General features: G+C 41.4%; 1 protein-coding gene across 2 annotated transcripts in view; it reads right to left on the bottom strand.

The window, feature by feature from the left end:
• Positions 1 to 13,643, bottom strand: part of ALDH1L2 (aldehyde dehydrogenase 1 family member L2) — a 56,785-nt gene that overhangs the window by 38,998 nt on the left and 4,144 nt on the right. For both annotated transcript variants that reach the window (XM_079938424.1, XM_079938425.1), the window contains exons 2-4: positions 8,438 to 8,582; positions 3,540 to 3,774; positions 1,651 to 1,816 (exon numbers count right to left, since the gene is read on the bottom strand). In XM_079938424.1, coding sequence (XP_079794550.1) covers positions 1,651 to 1,816; positions 3,540 to 3,774; positions 8,438 to 8,582 — 546 coding nt within the window. The remainder of the gene's footprint in view (positions 1 to 1,650; positions 1,817 to 3,539; positions 3,775 to 8,437; positions 8,583 to 13,643) is intronic.

Genomic DNA, 13,643 nt, shown 5'->3' with positions numbered 1-13,643 from the left:
GCCTGTTTAACTGAAGTTTCTGTTGAACAGAATTACTACATATAAATCTGTCCAGAGAGTCAGACTTTGATAAAAATAACTACCATTTCTTTGGATCCATAATTATGCCAGGCAGTGTGGTGGCTACTTTATGTAAAATATCCCTTGCAGCATCATACCAGTCCTACAACATGGGTATTATTAGTCCTGTGTTACAGAGGAGGAAACTGAGGCCTGCAAAAAGCCTCAAGCTACTAGCTCGAGGAAAAGCAACTAGCTCAAGATCACAGAGATAGCTCGTAGGTGGTAGAAGCAGGATCTGCATCCAGGTCTATCTACTGCCAATATCCATCCTGTACTTTTTAAAATGACTCCTTTATTTAAGCAAATTTCAATCTCCCCTTGGTGTTTCAATGGAAATTTCAGGAATATAATTGTAAAATAAGTCATTGTGGGTTATTTCTGCTCATCGTGATGATTCTAGAAAGTCATATTTAAGGAATTCAACTGGCTTTCTAGCTTAGGACACCTGGAATTAAAAAACAATTAAAACTGTCCATGAGTTTGATTGCCTTTGGGATGTGTCCTACATCCCCTTCCATGCCATATTTATGTTTACCTTGAGTTGAGAGCCTCTCTCCTTCACTGGGAGACCTATGTGAGCTCAAGTTCTCAGTTTTCTCTCTAAGTACTCACAGCTGAGTACTCCAACCTCCACAAGAGCACGTGGTGGGAGCCACCTGGGAACAGGGCCAAGTTTACAGCTCATTCATTCCACCTATTTCTGGCTATTATAATATCACCAGGTACAGGATCCAGGCTTGCTCGAATGCTACTGAACACACAAAATACTATTTTGATTATAATGATCATTTTGAGCACCTGTGTGTGCCAGATGCTTTACACAAACGTCATTTAATTTTCACAACAACCCTGTAAGTCAGGCAGTATTATCCACATTTTATAGATGAGGAAACCAAGGCTAAAGAGGCTAAGTGACCCGCCTATTATACAGCAAATAAGTGGTAAAACGAGAACTACTCTCTTAATCGTTAAATGATACAAAGCACTGCTCTCCTCTCTCCTAAATCAGTGGCTGCTTCTTTATATCATCTTACTGTCCATCTCTGTGTTGTACTTCTACCATATCAAACTATAGAAGACATTAAATGACATGGAAATTATCTTTCAATGTTTTTACAGGTTAATGTATTTTTTCTTTGTGGTGCACATGTTTTGAGCCTTTAATCCAGAGCATATCTGAAAAAATAAAGCAGTGTTAAATTTCACCCTTTTACATAGACTGATTTTAAATGTTTTTGAAGAAAGCCCAAATTACATATCAAAATTTCTTAAGATTCTGCCGCTTCTTTACAATTAGTCATTATAAACACGGCTGGAGATTCAAATATTTGGTAAAATGAATGAAGGAGTTTGATTACTACTTTATCCACTTGATCACTGTTCTCAGAAGAACAAGTCAGATTCATAGACTAAGAAATTCTAAAGTGCAGATTTCCACCCTCAAAATACCATCCTACTGGCAAATATAAAATCTAATTTTATTTTGGGGCTTTTTATTTTTAGTACAAATTCACAGGAGCAAATTCTCAATAAAAGAAAAACTTTAAAGCGTTACTAAATTCTCCTTGATAGCATAAATATACTGACCATGGCCTTGATTCCTTCAGGAAAAAGAAATCGATTATAAAGTGCATCCACTGTATCATTGGGTTCGACATCACATGACCTCTGGAGGAGGATTGGTCCTGTGTCTAAACCATCATCAGCCCAGAAAACAGAAAACCCAGCTTTCTTATCTCCCATGATTAGAGTCCTGGGAAAAGAAGAGTTTCAACATAAAATGTTGGTTAACTGTATCATAAGGTGATAAATTAGTGACATTAAAGTACAAGGTGTTTACAATGGAAAATAGACAGTGAATGAAACTATTGTGAAAATTACAGCAGAGCTGGGAGATGTAAACACTCAAAAAAAGCAGAACTTAATGGTACTGCTACTTTATACAACCTCATCTCTGTAGTCTTTCTTGTTAACACATACTAATGACTTATAGTCTATTCAAAAAGCCATTAGAGACCATCAGTACTACCCCCCACTGATTCCCAGGTGTCGGCTTTCTACGGCAGCATCGAGTAATTTTGCCCACCCATGTCCAGTTCCTACATCGTACCTGACCCCGTATTAGGCAGAATAAGATAATGGAAGATAAAACAGAAGATCATCAGTGCAATGTGAAAAGGAGAACTGATTATTAATTTAGGTTGTGTAATTCAGGTACAAGCGTCACTTAGAGCTAGAATTAGTTCTAGATTAGCTATAAATTGTAGTAAAAGATGGTTGATTAATTCAACTATTTGTATTTTGTATTCTGTAAGTTTAGCCTAAGAGGAAATGCTGGCCCTACAGACCTTATAATACATACAATAAGCCAGATATATGGAAATACATACATAAGAGAATATCAGAGAGCACGCTAATATCGACAGAGTATGAACTGGTAGGTCAGCCATGCTCTCCATCTAATCATTTTTACCTCTCTGAGCTACTAATCAAGCAAGACCTAAATCAATCAACCAACCAGTCAATCAACCACTCTTTTCAGAAATATTGAGGAATTAATTGGCATTGTGTTATCTAAGAGCCTTGAAAATATTCATGTATTTTGACCCAATGATTCTGCCTGTGCAAGCAATGTGAACTGAGAAAAAAATACATGTTTAAGTACAAAGATATCCACTATAGTACTATTTACAAGAGCAAAAAAGAAATCAATTCATGTAATTGGCCTTAAAATACAATGAAATGCTTTTTTTTTTTACCACATTTAAACTAAGTATAGATTTTCTGCCTATGTGATAACTTGACACTAAGAGACAGCTGGGAGATGTGCAGGTAAAGAAGAAAAGGTAGAGAAGGTGGGAAAGGCCCACCTTGACCCACAGTATAGTACACCTATAGGCCTGGGCACCTACAGTATACCAGGCAGCATTCTTGATACTGGGACATACGGCAGTAAAAATGTTAGACCAGAGTCCTATTTCCCCTCAAGAGGCTTAAAGTAGAATGGGGGAAGTCACACCATGAGAAAGATAATTTCAGGTAATTCAATATTTCCTGAAATGTACTTGAGATATTCTATGCAAAAAGATGTTCTACGGCCAAATAAGTGTGGGAGCACTTTATACTCAGATTCCCTCTTGGAGATTATGATGCCCACATTGAAGCACATATTAAAATTTCTGAGTCCTGAGATAAAGAAATCCAGCATAAACCAAACTTGTCTAACCACAGGACCTTTGCCTGCCCAATACCTAGTTACATCTGATAGAGCCAATACTCCATAGATTATTCTTGGGAAACACTGTTCTGGCTTATGCAGTACCTCTAGATCTCAGGGGAGTTTGTGCAACAGTAGCAGCCAATCGGGACCTCACAATTGTTCAAGCATGCCTAGTTGCTTGATCACCTAGGTAAAACACAGAAAGATTACAAGCAATGGGAATGGGCCCATCTTGGTTATTTAAAAAAAATCTCACCAGTTGATAGCAGAGGCTCCTCTGTGTCTGGGAAGGATAGATGGGTGATAAATGATGGAACCGTGCTTAGGGCTGTCAATTACATCCATGGGGATGAACTGCGTGCAGAAGGGAAGCACGTTTAGCTCAGCACCCACAGATCTGTAGGCCTCCACCACCTCCTTTATGGTCTTGCCCTTGACTCTCCATCTAGGGAACTTGAACACAGGGGTCCCATTTTTCTCTGCAGCCAAAGCTGAGCATGAAAGAGAAGATTATTTTCATCAAAAAAGTTTTAGTCATAATTTTGTATTACTATGGATCCACACATTGTAATTTCATGAAACATTTACAAATAAAACATGGTAAAGAACAATTTAGATTCTGACCAGGATTTGACATGATACAATTTTATCAAGATGCATCTATTTTTCTAATGTGATTTTTATCTATATAGTTAAGGCATAATATGATTCAACTCAGAAGTTTGTGGCTAGACAACGTTTTGAGATTTTAACTGAAGCTGCTTCTTTTATAGATCAAAAATTGTACCTTTATTACTGATACAGCCATTTAAAGGACATTTGTTTGTTTGTTTCTTAAGATTTGGAGTCAAGTGCCAAAACGTCACCACCCCAATTAGACGTAGCCTCTGGTACAGATGGAAAACCTTGATTCCCTTCCCACACCTGTTTCCTGGGGGGGAAGTCTCTTTTATCACAGGGAAAACTGTAGACTGGAACACACTCTCCCCACCAAACAGGCAGATCCCAAAAGATAAATGGAGAAAGTGATAGGGATAGAATAAGATAGTTACACAGCTAGAAATCCCACTAGGGGAAGATAGATAGAGAGAGACTTCAGGAGATCACCATAAGCGAGACACCAACCAGAAAATGCCCAGACCATCGGGCAACTAAGCAACAATCAGAACATTTTGAAACTAAACAGACTGACTTAGGCCAATACCACAGAAAAACAGATATAAGCCTGCATTCGGCCTTGAGAGGTCTATAAGATAACAGACCCTGAGAAAAACTGCATTCTTGCATGTAGCCAAGACAGGTAAACAGGTGAAAGGGGAAAGAAACTAGGTGGAAGGGGACATTATACCCAAACCTGAGACAAATTACCATATTTTAGTATATGTTACCACCCTTTTGCTAATATGCATATGATTTAAATAGCGCCATGACAGTCCCGGTGAGACCATGTAGGGTCAAAGGAGGAACTAATGATGTAAGCCTTGACATCTACACAAAATGAGGAAGAAGGTGGTCTTCTTCCCTCCCATTTTTTCTTTGACTATAAAAATGTAGCCCTCTGGAGACTTCCCTGGTGGTCCAGTGGTTAAGACTCGTGCTCCCAATGCAGGGGGCCCAGGTTCGATCCCTGGTAGGGGAACTAGATCCTGCATGCATGCCACGACTAAAGATCCCGCATGCCGCAACGAAGGTCCCGTACTCAGCAACAAAGATCCCCTGCGCCGCAAGCAGTGCTGCCAAATAAATAAATAAACATTAAAAAAAAAAAAAAGTAGCCCTCTTTGTTCTTGGGGCCGCACTCCCTTGCCGGCCTGCTTGTACCCCTCAAGCCTCCTATGCTAATAAACTCAGTCTTTGCCTGCCACTTTGCCTCACCCTGAACTCTTTCTGTGCTGAGACAAAAGAACCTGAGCTTCAGTAAGTCCTGACACTAGGTAAGCGGTTTCAATGAAAAGAAAAGACAGTGGGTTCAAGTCCCCTCCTAGGTCAGGGATTGTGATTCAAGCCCTAGTCCGAGGTGTGGCTGGGTCTGAGTCCCATCTGAGGAGAAGTGTGGTTTCAAAAGTAGCTGAGTTGAGCTGCGTCTGTCTAGCTCCTTCTCCTAAATTCGCCCATAAAATAAGTTAGTGGAGGAGAGAGGCCAAGAGTGGAGAATCCATGCTCCCCGTAAGGGTTTGCCGTACTGAAGCAGATCCCAGACTCTTTGCTCAGGAAATGTTGTCCCTTCTGAAAGGAATGACTCCTTCCTACCTCTGTGTGAAATGGAATGGCCCTCCAAAGTACAGACAGCACAAGCCCATTTTTTCCATAATAAAATAGCACTTTTATTAACTATATACCTTACATATATTAAGTATATATATATTTATTCTCCATCAATAACACAAAGAAACTACCTTTTCGGCAATATCCAGAAGTCTTAACTAAGGCATTGTACCTGCATGTTCGGGCTTCCTTTCCTTTCTCCCCATCTAATCATCAACATTCATAGACTCTGCAGGGGATGATGCCTCCATGAAGCCTAAAGGCCAAAGCCTAACAAGTCCTAAAATGGCCCTGGCCTTCAAGGTGATGCTTTAGTCAATCCAATTGGGAGAATCTGAGAGACCAGTATAATAATGTTTACAAAATGTAAATGTTCCTAAAATGTTCAAAAACCTGTGAACAAAACAAAATGTCAGATGATAGGAAAATGGGTAAATGGTGGTGAAGAAAATGTGGTGAGGGCTTCCCTGGTGGCACAGTGGTTGAGAGTCCGCCTGCCGATGCAGGGGACACGGGATCGTGCCCCGGTCCGGGAAGATACCACATGCCGCGGAGCGGCTGGGCCCGTGAGCCATGGCCGCTGAGCCTGCGCGTCCGGAGCCTGTGCTCCGCAACGGGAGAGGCCACAACAGTGAGAGGCCCGTGTACCGCAAAAAAAAAAAAAAAAAAGTGGTGAAATTGGGAGAAAATTGTGAAAGGTTAGACTGGGAAAGAAAAATGGGGTGGAAGAGACTTAGAAGTCTTCATTTGAAAAATCCACTCCACTGAGACAAGCTTGAGCCATTCAGGTGTTGCTCCCCCATATTGATTTTTGGCTGCCCCAGGACTATTTTTTGTTGCTCTAGTTGACTATACTGACAACAAAAATCGCCGCTGTCATTATTGATCCTTTTTATGAATCAGGTGCCGTGCTGAGCCGTTTACATACATTATCTCATTTAATCCATGTGAGATGGGTATCACTGAACTAAGCTTAATGAGTTTAAGTGACTTGTCCAGGGTCACACAGCTATCAAGTGGCAGAGTCAGAACTAGTTTCATGATTCTAGAACATACACTGTTAACCATATGCTGGGACCAGGCACCAGGGAAAAGTTCATTTCCCAGGAAACAGTTTGAAAGGAGGTGTAAGAGTCATATGCTTGCAACTCTTCTGAAGTTCACTGTACATGGTAGAGACTCTTAGTTGCCCCTTTCCTCCTTTACCAAGGATTCCTCTACTTTAGCTGAACACATGGCCACCCCAAATAAAATCTGTATTTCTCAGCCTGTTCTGCAAATAGATTAGGCCTATGACTAAGTTCTAGCCAACAGGATACAAGTGGGAGTAATATGTAAAACTTCTGGATTATGCCCTTAATAAAGGCTTGCCCTCTGCTTCCCATCTTGCCCTTTCTGCTTGCTGGAATGCAGAGTTGATAGTGGGGGCTGAAGCCACTACCTTGGACCATGAGATGGAAGCCCAGTGTTAATAATGGCAAGACAACAAACTCAAGGAGCCTTCATTGTGATAAACATCTGGCTGCCACAACAGCTGTGATGGTCAATCCAAACTTGAGAAAGGGACTTCTCTCTTATTTAAGCTAATATTATTTGAGGTCCTCCTGATTCAACAGCCAATCTGATACCTCAAATGTAAGTCCTTCCAAACATCCCACACACAAAGCTGGTGGGAATAGATAATGATGAGACAGGTAGTCCCGGCGACGGGAATCTGTCCCCTTCTGCCCTTGGAGCCAGGTATGAATTCACGAGGCAGATTCCCTCAGAATTTCCCAGGTTGAGATAATCTTTTTCTGAAACACGGATAATTTCTACATCAAGTGGTTAAATCCATGTGCATATGTGCTCTTGGCCCAACTCTGTTTTAGATTGACTCTTTTTTTTTCTTCCAGTTTTACTGAGATATAATTGATATACAACACTGTGTACGTTTAAGGTGTACAGCATAATGATTTGACTTACATACATCATGAAATGATTATCACAATAAGTTTAGTGAACATCCATCCTCTCAGATAGATATAAAACTAAAGGAAAAGAAACAAATTTTTCCCTGTGCTGAGAACTCTAGGAATTTACTTTCTTAACAACTTTCACATGTAACGTACAGCGGTGTGAATTATATTTATCATGCTATGCACTACATCCCTAGTCCTTATTTATCTTATAATGGGAAGTTTGTACCTTTTGACTGCCTTCATCCAACTACCCCAGTAACAAGAACTAGAATAAACCCCAGAGCTGATTCCTCCAAGAAAGAAAAGTAAAATTTTAGGGTTATCACAGATATTGTTTTCCAACCAATGTACTGTATCATACCAGTGATTTATAAAGATTCAAGTTATAAGTCACGATTTCTAGACGCTAGTTCTTATTCCCTACCTGTAGACTGTTTCTTGCACTCTTTCTCAACATAACTATAGCATGCAAATCAGAATCACGCTGTAGGTTTGCTCTGAGGATGGCTATTTTCTTTACCTACCTTAATAACCAAGCAGTCATAGCTATAATTTGTTCTGAGATAAATGTATTCTTTATGACCCCACATCAATTGCTATTGTTGGGTGTGGCCTTCCCTGCATTCCCATCGGCATCTCTGCAACAGACATTACTCTAGATGTCCCATAGCACCTTTGGAAAGTCACAAGTGTAATTCAGGAAAAACACATGCTTGGAAATTCCTCTGAGGGACCTGGTGATTACCATGGAGATAAGTGGAGAAACTTAGTAAAATAGGGGCCGGCATCTTTGTCTTGAGGCCCACAGAGAAGGGAGAGTTTCTGAGTCTGTATCTGCCACACAAATAGACTTGGCCTAAGAAGGCTTTCAACAGGCAGAGTGGAGGCCAGTGCAGTCCTTGATCCAGGTGTTCCAAGATACACTCACCCAGTGGGTCAGCTTTTCCATCCTTATCTGGAACTGTGAACACTCCCACAACTCGGTGGCCCTCTTTGCAGAGGTGGCTGTAGACTTCTTGTCCAAAGAGGCTCTGACCAATAAGTGCCACCTTCAGCTTGTTTTTGAAATAAACCTGCGAAGCAATTCAACAGTGACAGGTATTAGTATGGATAGAAGACATATGGATAATAAACACTCTTTTTTTCAATCATACAAGATGACTTGGGCATTACAAAAGGCTCAAAGATCTACACGGTAAAATAGTTATTGACATACACTGAACTCAGACTACATGCTATATAGGTAGTAGTGAAAATAATTTCACACCTAAGTATTCCTCATTTTCCCTTTGCTCTAACTCCCTTGATTATTCATTAGAATCATTGGGATTGCATATATTTTTACAAGGCATTCCAACTCCTTGATGAAATGAGGCCAGATATTAACAAACAAGCATAAGTTTCATAGTTAAAAGGGGTGTAATTCTGAGCAAGATCTACTTCAATATTGACAATGCTTTTATGTCCTGCAATTTTTTATGCCCACCTCCAAAAGATGCCAAGAGCTAACATCTAGTATAACACAGGGGTCAAAAGCAGATCCTAGACTATCTGAGGTCAAACCTAGGGTCACCCACCCCTTGTTAGTTGCGTGACCTTTAGCAAGTAACTAACTTCCATTTGCCTTTTATTCTCCTCATCTGTAAAACTGGAATAACACCAACTCACACAATTCTGATTGAGGTAGATGACAATATGCATTAGGCTTACTGCAGTGTCTGACACAAAGCACTGTTTAAGTAAAAGCTTTAATAATGTTTTAAAGGCTTTCCTATATACTAGACAATTCTATGTTTTTTCACACGGTCCAGAATTCTACAGTCCTTGGTAAGTGGCATAAACTCATTTGGTCTTAAGACGTGGACTGAACTAATGAAGTGTTCTTTATAGCCCTTGTAGGTTTCTTATAAGTTAATGCAGTCATTTGGCTTCAAACTTGACCTGCACGGATAATGCCACTTACAGTCTTTACTTATAGTATATTGTAATTTGCTGCAAAAAAGTCAATGTGGGGCTTCCCTGGTGGCGCAGTGGTTGAGAGTCCGTCTGCCGATGCAGGGGACATGGGTTCATGCCCCGGTCCGGGAAGATCCCACATGCCGCGGAGTAGCTAGGCCCGTGAGCCATGACCGCTGAGCCTGCGCGTCCGGAGCCTGTGCTCCGCAACGGGAGAGGCCAGAACAGTGAGAGCCCCACGTAACACACACACACACACACACAAAAGTCAATGTGCTTCATTACAGATACTATCCCAGACCCTGCTGTAAATTGTGCGTAAGGTCCTATATACCATATTGATCTTCTCAAATGTGAATGATTCTGAACCCCACATCTGGCCCCATAGATTTCAGATAAGGAATTGAGGGCTGCACATAATTTCATTTATTTTAATCCTCACAACTATCCTGTTTTCTTATCCCCCACTTTGTACCATTTTATGAATGAAGAAACCAAGACTTAGAAATATCAAGTATATCTCCAAGGTCATACTAGCAAAACAAGGGAGAGGTAGGATTTGAATCCAGGGCCATCTGACTCCAAAACCCACGAAGGTACTTAAAAATAAAATGAGCCACTACTGCCCATCTCTTCCATCCCCTTTTTTAGAACTTTAACACTGACGCACAAAAATGCAGTGATTGTCAATAAATATAAACACCACATAGATAAGAGTGGCACTAAAGGAGTTAAAGTTTTTAAGGACTGTCTTTAAGCAATTATGCCTTCTGTAAATTCTCCCAAGAGGAAACCTTTCACAAAGCTTAAGGTAACATGTTGATATGATGATTGTTAAGATGGTGATGAAGAGCCACCAGGTGAAGCAGGCTAGCTGCAGGATTGTGCATGGAGAGGTAACCGGAGGGTCACCACCTCCTATGAGCTTCCCGTCTTGGCAAAGAACCAACCCCAGCTCCCCAGAGTTCTTTCCATCTTTCATTCCTCCACGTTAGAATACGTCTCCACAGGATTTGGATTTAGAATATTTTTCCTTCAATCTAAATGGAATTCATTAATGTTCCAGAAAGTCATTCTAACTTAGTAAAGCCTCACTGTTAAAATCTGACTATGAGGAAAACAATTTTCCCTTATTTCCCACTTTCTTAAGGGCATAGATGGCATCCCTTTTTAGGCATAAACTTAAAAGCCTACAGGTTCAGGGACTTCCCTGGTGGCACAGTGGTTAAGAATCCGCCTGCCAATGCAGGGGACATGCGTTCAAGCCCTGGTCTAGGAAGATCCCACATGCCGCAGAGCAACAAAGCCCGTGCACCACAACTACTGAGCCTGCACTCTAGAGCCCACGAGCCACAACTACTGAAGCCCACGAGCCACAACTATTGAAGCCCATGCACCTAGAGCCCGTGCTCCACAACAAGAGAAGCCACCGCAATGAGAAGCCCGTGCACCGCAATGAAGAGTAGCCCCCGCTCGCCACAACTAGAAAAAGCCCACGTGCAGCAACAAAGACCCAACGCAGCCAAAAAAAAAAAAAAAAAAAAAAAGCATAGGGGTTCACATCTTCCCTGTGAGCTGATAATTAAACAATTAAGGTTTTGGTATAAAAATTCTTTTCCATGCCCAGCCAAAGTTTCTATCCCAAAAGAGCCTAGAGCTTCAACATCTAATAGGTTCTTGCAAACAAACAGATTAACTCTGTAAGAACAGCACAATTTGCCTGACTATTTCATTTCCTCTCATCAAAAATATCAAAATGTTCTCTAAGTATTCTATCTTAAAATCCTATAATTAATGCTGTTGCTTGAAATAGAACTGACCTGACGTGTTGGCTATCTTACAAAATTTGGTTTTACCTCATACAATTACCAACACCAAATATTTTAAGACTTCTAAAATTATTAGTCTTAAAACATACAAGAGCCAAGAGGATGAGCTGACTCAATTGTAATGTGCTCTCAGCTGTAATCTGGTTATTGGGAGTTCAATTCCAGAGTCAACACTGCCCCAGAAAGACAGTGTTTAAAGAAACCATGTCAGTATCTCCGGAAATTCTACATTCACTGGAACACTTTCTGAGCTTAGTGGTAAAACTGAAACTATAAAGGTGAGTTTCTAGCAGTGAGAAAAATTTCAGGGTTTAAGATTTTAAGTATTTATAGTGAGTTAGTATAATTCCAAAGAACTGGACTGGGATATTTCACCTTAGTCTTATTTCTCCAAGTATGATCTGAGGGCTGACTGCCCGTGTTGGCAGAATCAGCTGGGAGGAAATGTTAAAAATGTGGTTTCCTGGGCCCCATCCCTGATCTACTGAGTCAGACCGTCAGGAAGCAGGCACTAACTCAAAAGCGTATGAGGAAGTTTGGATCCTGCCTCTGCAGTTTATTAGCCCAGGAAGCTGCATTTGAACAAGCTCTCCATTGATTGACAGGCACACTAAAGTCTGCGAATCTCTGCTATACAGAGTGTGTCCGCCCCCTACAAAAAAGATTTTGCCCTGGGGAGTTTGGGTCAAGGAAAAAGTGGTGGAAGTAGTAGCAAACAGTTTAACGAGACCCTGGTATGTGTCAGGTATTTAATATGTGTTACCTCATTTTGATTGCCCAATGGCTCCCAAGAGGCAGACATTAATAAGCCATTTTACAGATGGCTTTACAGATGAAGAAACTAAAACAGAGAGAGGTTAAGATACAGCCTGGGGCTTCCCTGGTGGCGCAGTGGTTGGGAGTCCGCTTGCCAGTGCAGGGGACACGGGTTCCATCCCCGGTCCGGGAGGATCCCACATGCTGCGGAGCAACTAAGCCCGTGCACCACAACTACTGAGCCCACACGCCACAACTGCTGAAGCCCAAGCGCCTGGAGCCCATGCTCTGCAGCGGGAGGGGCCGCCGCAGTGAGGGGCCCGCATGCCGTGGCAAGGAGTGACCCCTGAGAGGACCCAATGCAGCCAAAAATAAAATAAAATAAGTGAATTAAAAAAAAAGAACGACAGGGCTTCCCTGGTGACGCAGTGGTTAAGAATCCGCCTGCCAATGCAGGGGACGCGGGTTCAAGCCCTGGTCTGGGAAGATCCCACGTGTCGCAGAGCAACTGAGCCTGTGTGCCACAACTACTGAGCCAGCACACCACAACTACTGAAGCCCGGGCACCTAGAACCCGTGCTCTGCAACAAGAGAAGCCACCGCAATGAGAAGCCCGTGGGCAGCAGCAAAGATCCAATGCAGCCAAAAATAAATATAAATAAAATAAATAAATTTATAAAAAAAATAGAGAGAAAGAAAATGCATGGTATTAAAAAAAAAAAAAAGATACAGCCTGGAGTCAAATCACTACTCAGTGGCAGCTCTGAGATTCTAATCTAGTTATTACCCCAGTGCCATTGTTTTTCTGTAACACCAGCTGTGCTACTTTGAGCTCAGCCTCATCAATTAAAATCTGAATAATAATAGTACCTACCTCATAAGGTTGTTAGGAGGATTTAGTGGGATAAAGCGTAAAGCGTAATGCATTAGTGCAGTGTGTGGCAATAACAAAGGCTCAATAAATGTCAACTAGTATCATTATTATACCACAAGTAATGCCCAGGTAAATAAAAATGATGATAATGGATCTTTCCTACTGGGAGTGTGCCATAAGGCAGGCACTGTATTGAGCCTTTTTCACTGATTAAAAAAAATGTATCAAATCCTTATCATATGTCTTTAAGCCTTACTGTGATCCATTTTACAAATGAGAAAACATAGGGCTCGGGGAAGTTAAGTAACCTGTCCACGGACAGGGCTAAGAAGGGGCAGAGGAAGGATTCAAACTCAGATCTGTTTCGCTTCAGCAGATGTGCTTCTATGGCTTTCCTATGTTGATGGTTCCCCCACCCCTTCTTTTTTAAAAGGAAAATTTGGCGATAGTTTGACAGGTCAGTTACGGGAAACAGTTCCATCAGACTTTCTAAGGGAATATCATGGTGGTCCTGACATGGGAGACAGCACCATTCATTAAAGGGTTAGGCTGATGACCAGAGAACATACTTTAAGGCACTATCAGTGCCTTGTTATATTGGTGAGAAAGAGGAAGGGGGCATAAAATGACCCACAGCATTTCTAAATCCGGGTGATAAGTGCTGTTATCTTGGGGTCCTCTAGAGATAACATTCTGCATTAGAAGAGGCCTTTGCAGGG

Source organism: Stenella coeruleoalba (genome assembly GCF_951394435.1).
Source record: "Stenella coeruleoalba genome assembly, chromosome: 11".
Classification (NCBI taxonomy): domain Eukaryota; kingdom Metazoa; phylum Chordata; class Mammalia; order Artiodactyla; family Delphinidae; genus Stenella; species Stenella coeruleoalba.
The sequence above is the reverse complement of the archived record's forward strand: the minus strand, read 5'-3'. Positions and strand labels throughout refer to the sequence as shown.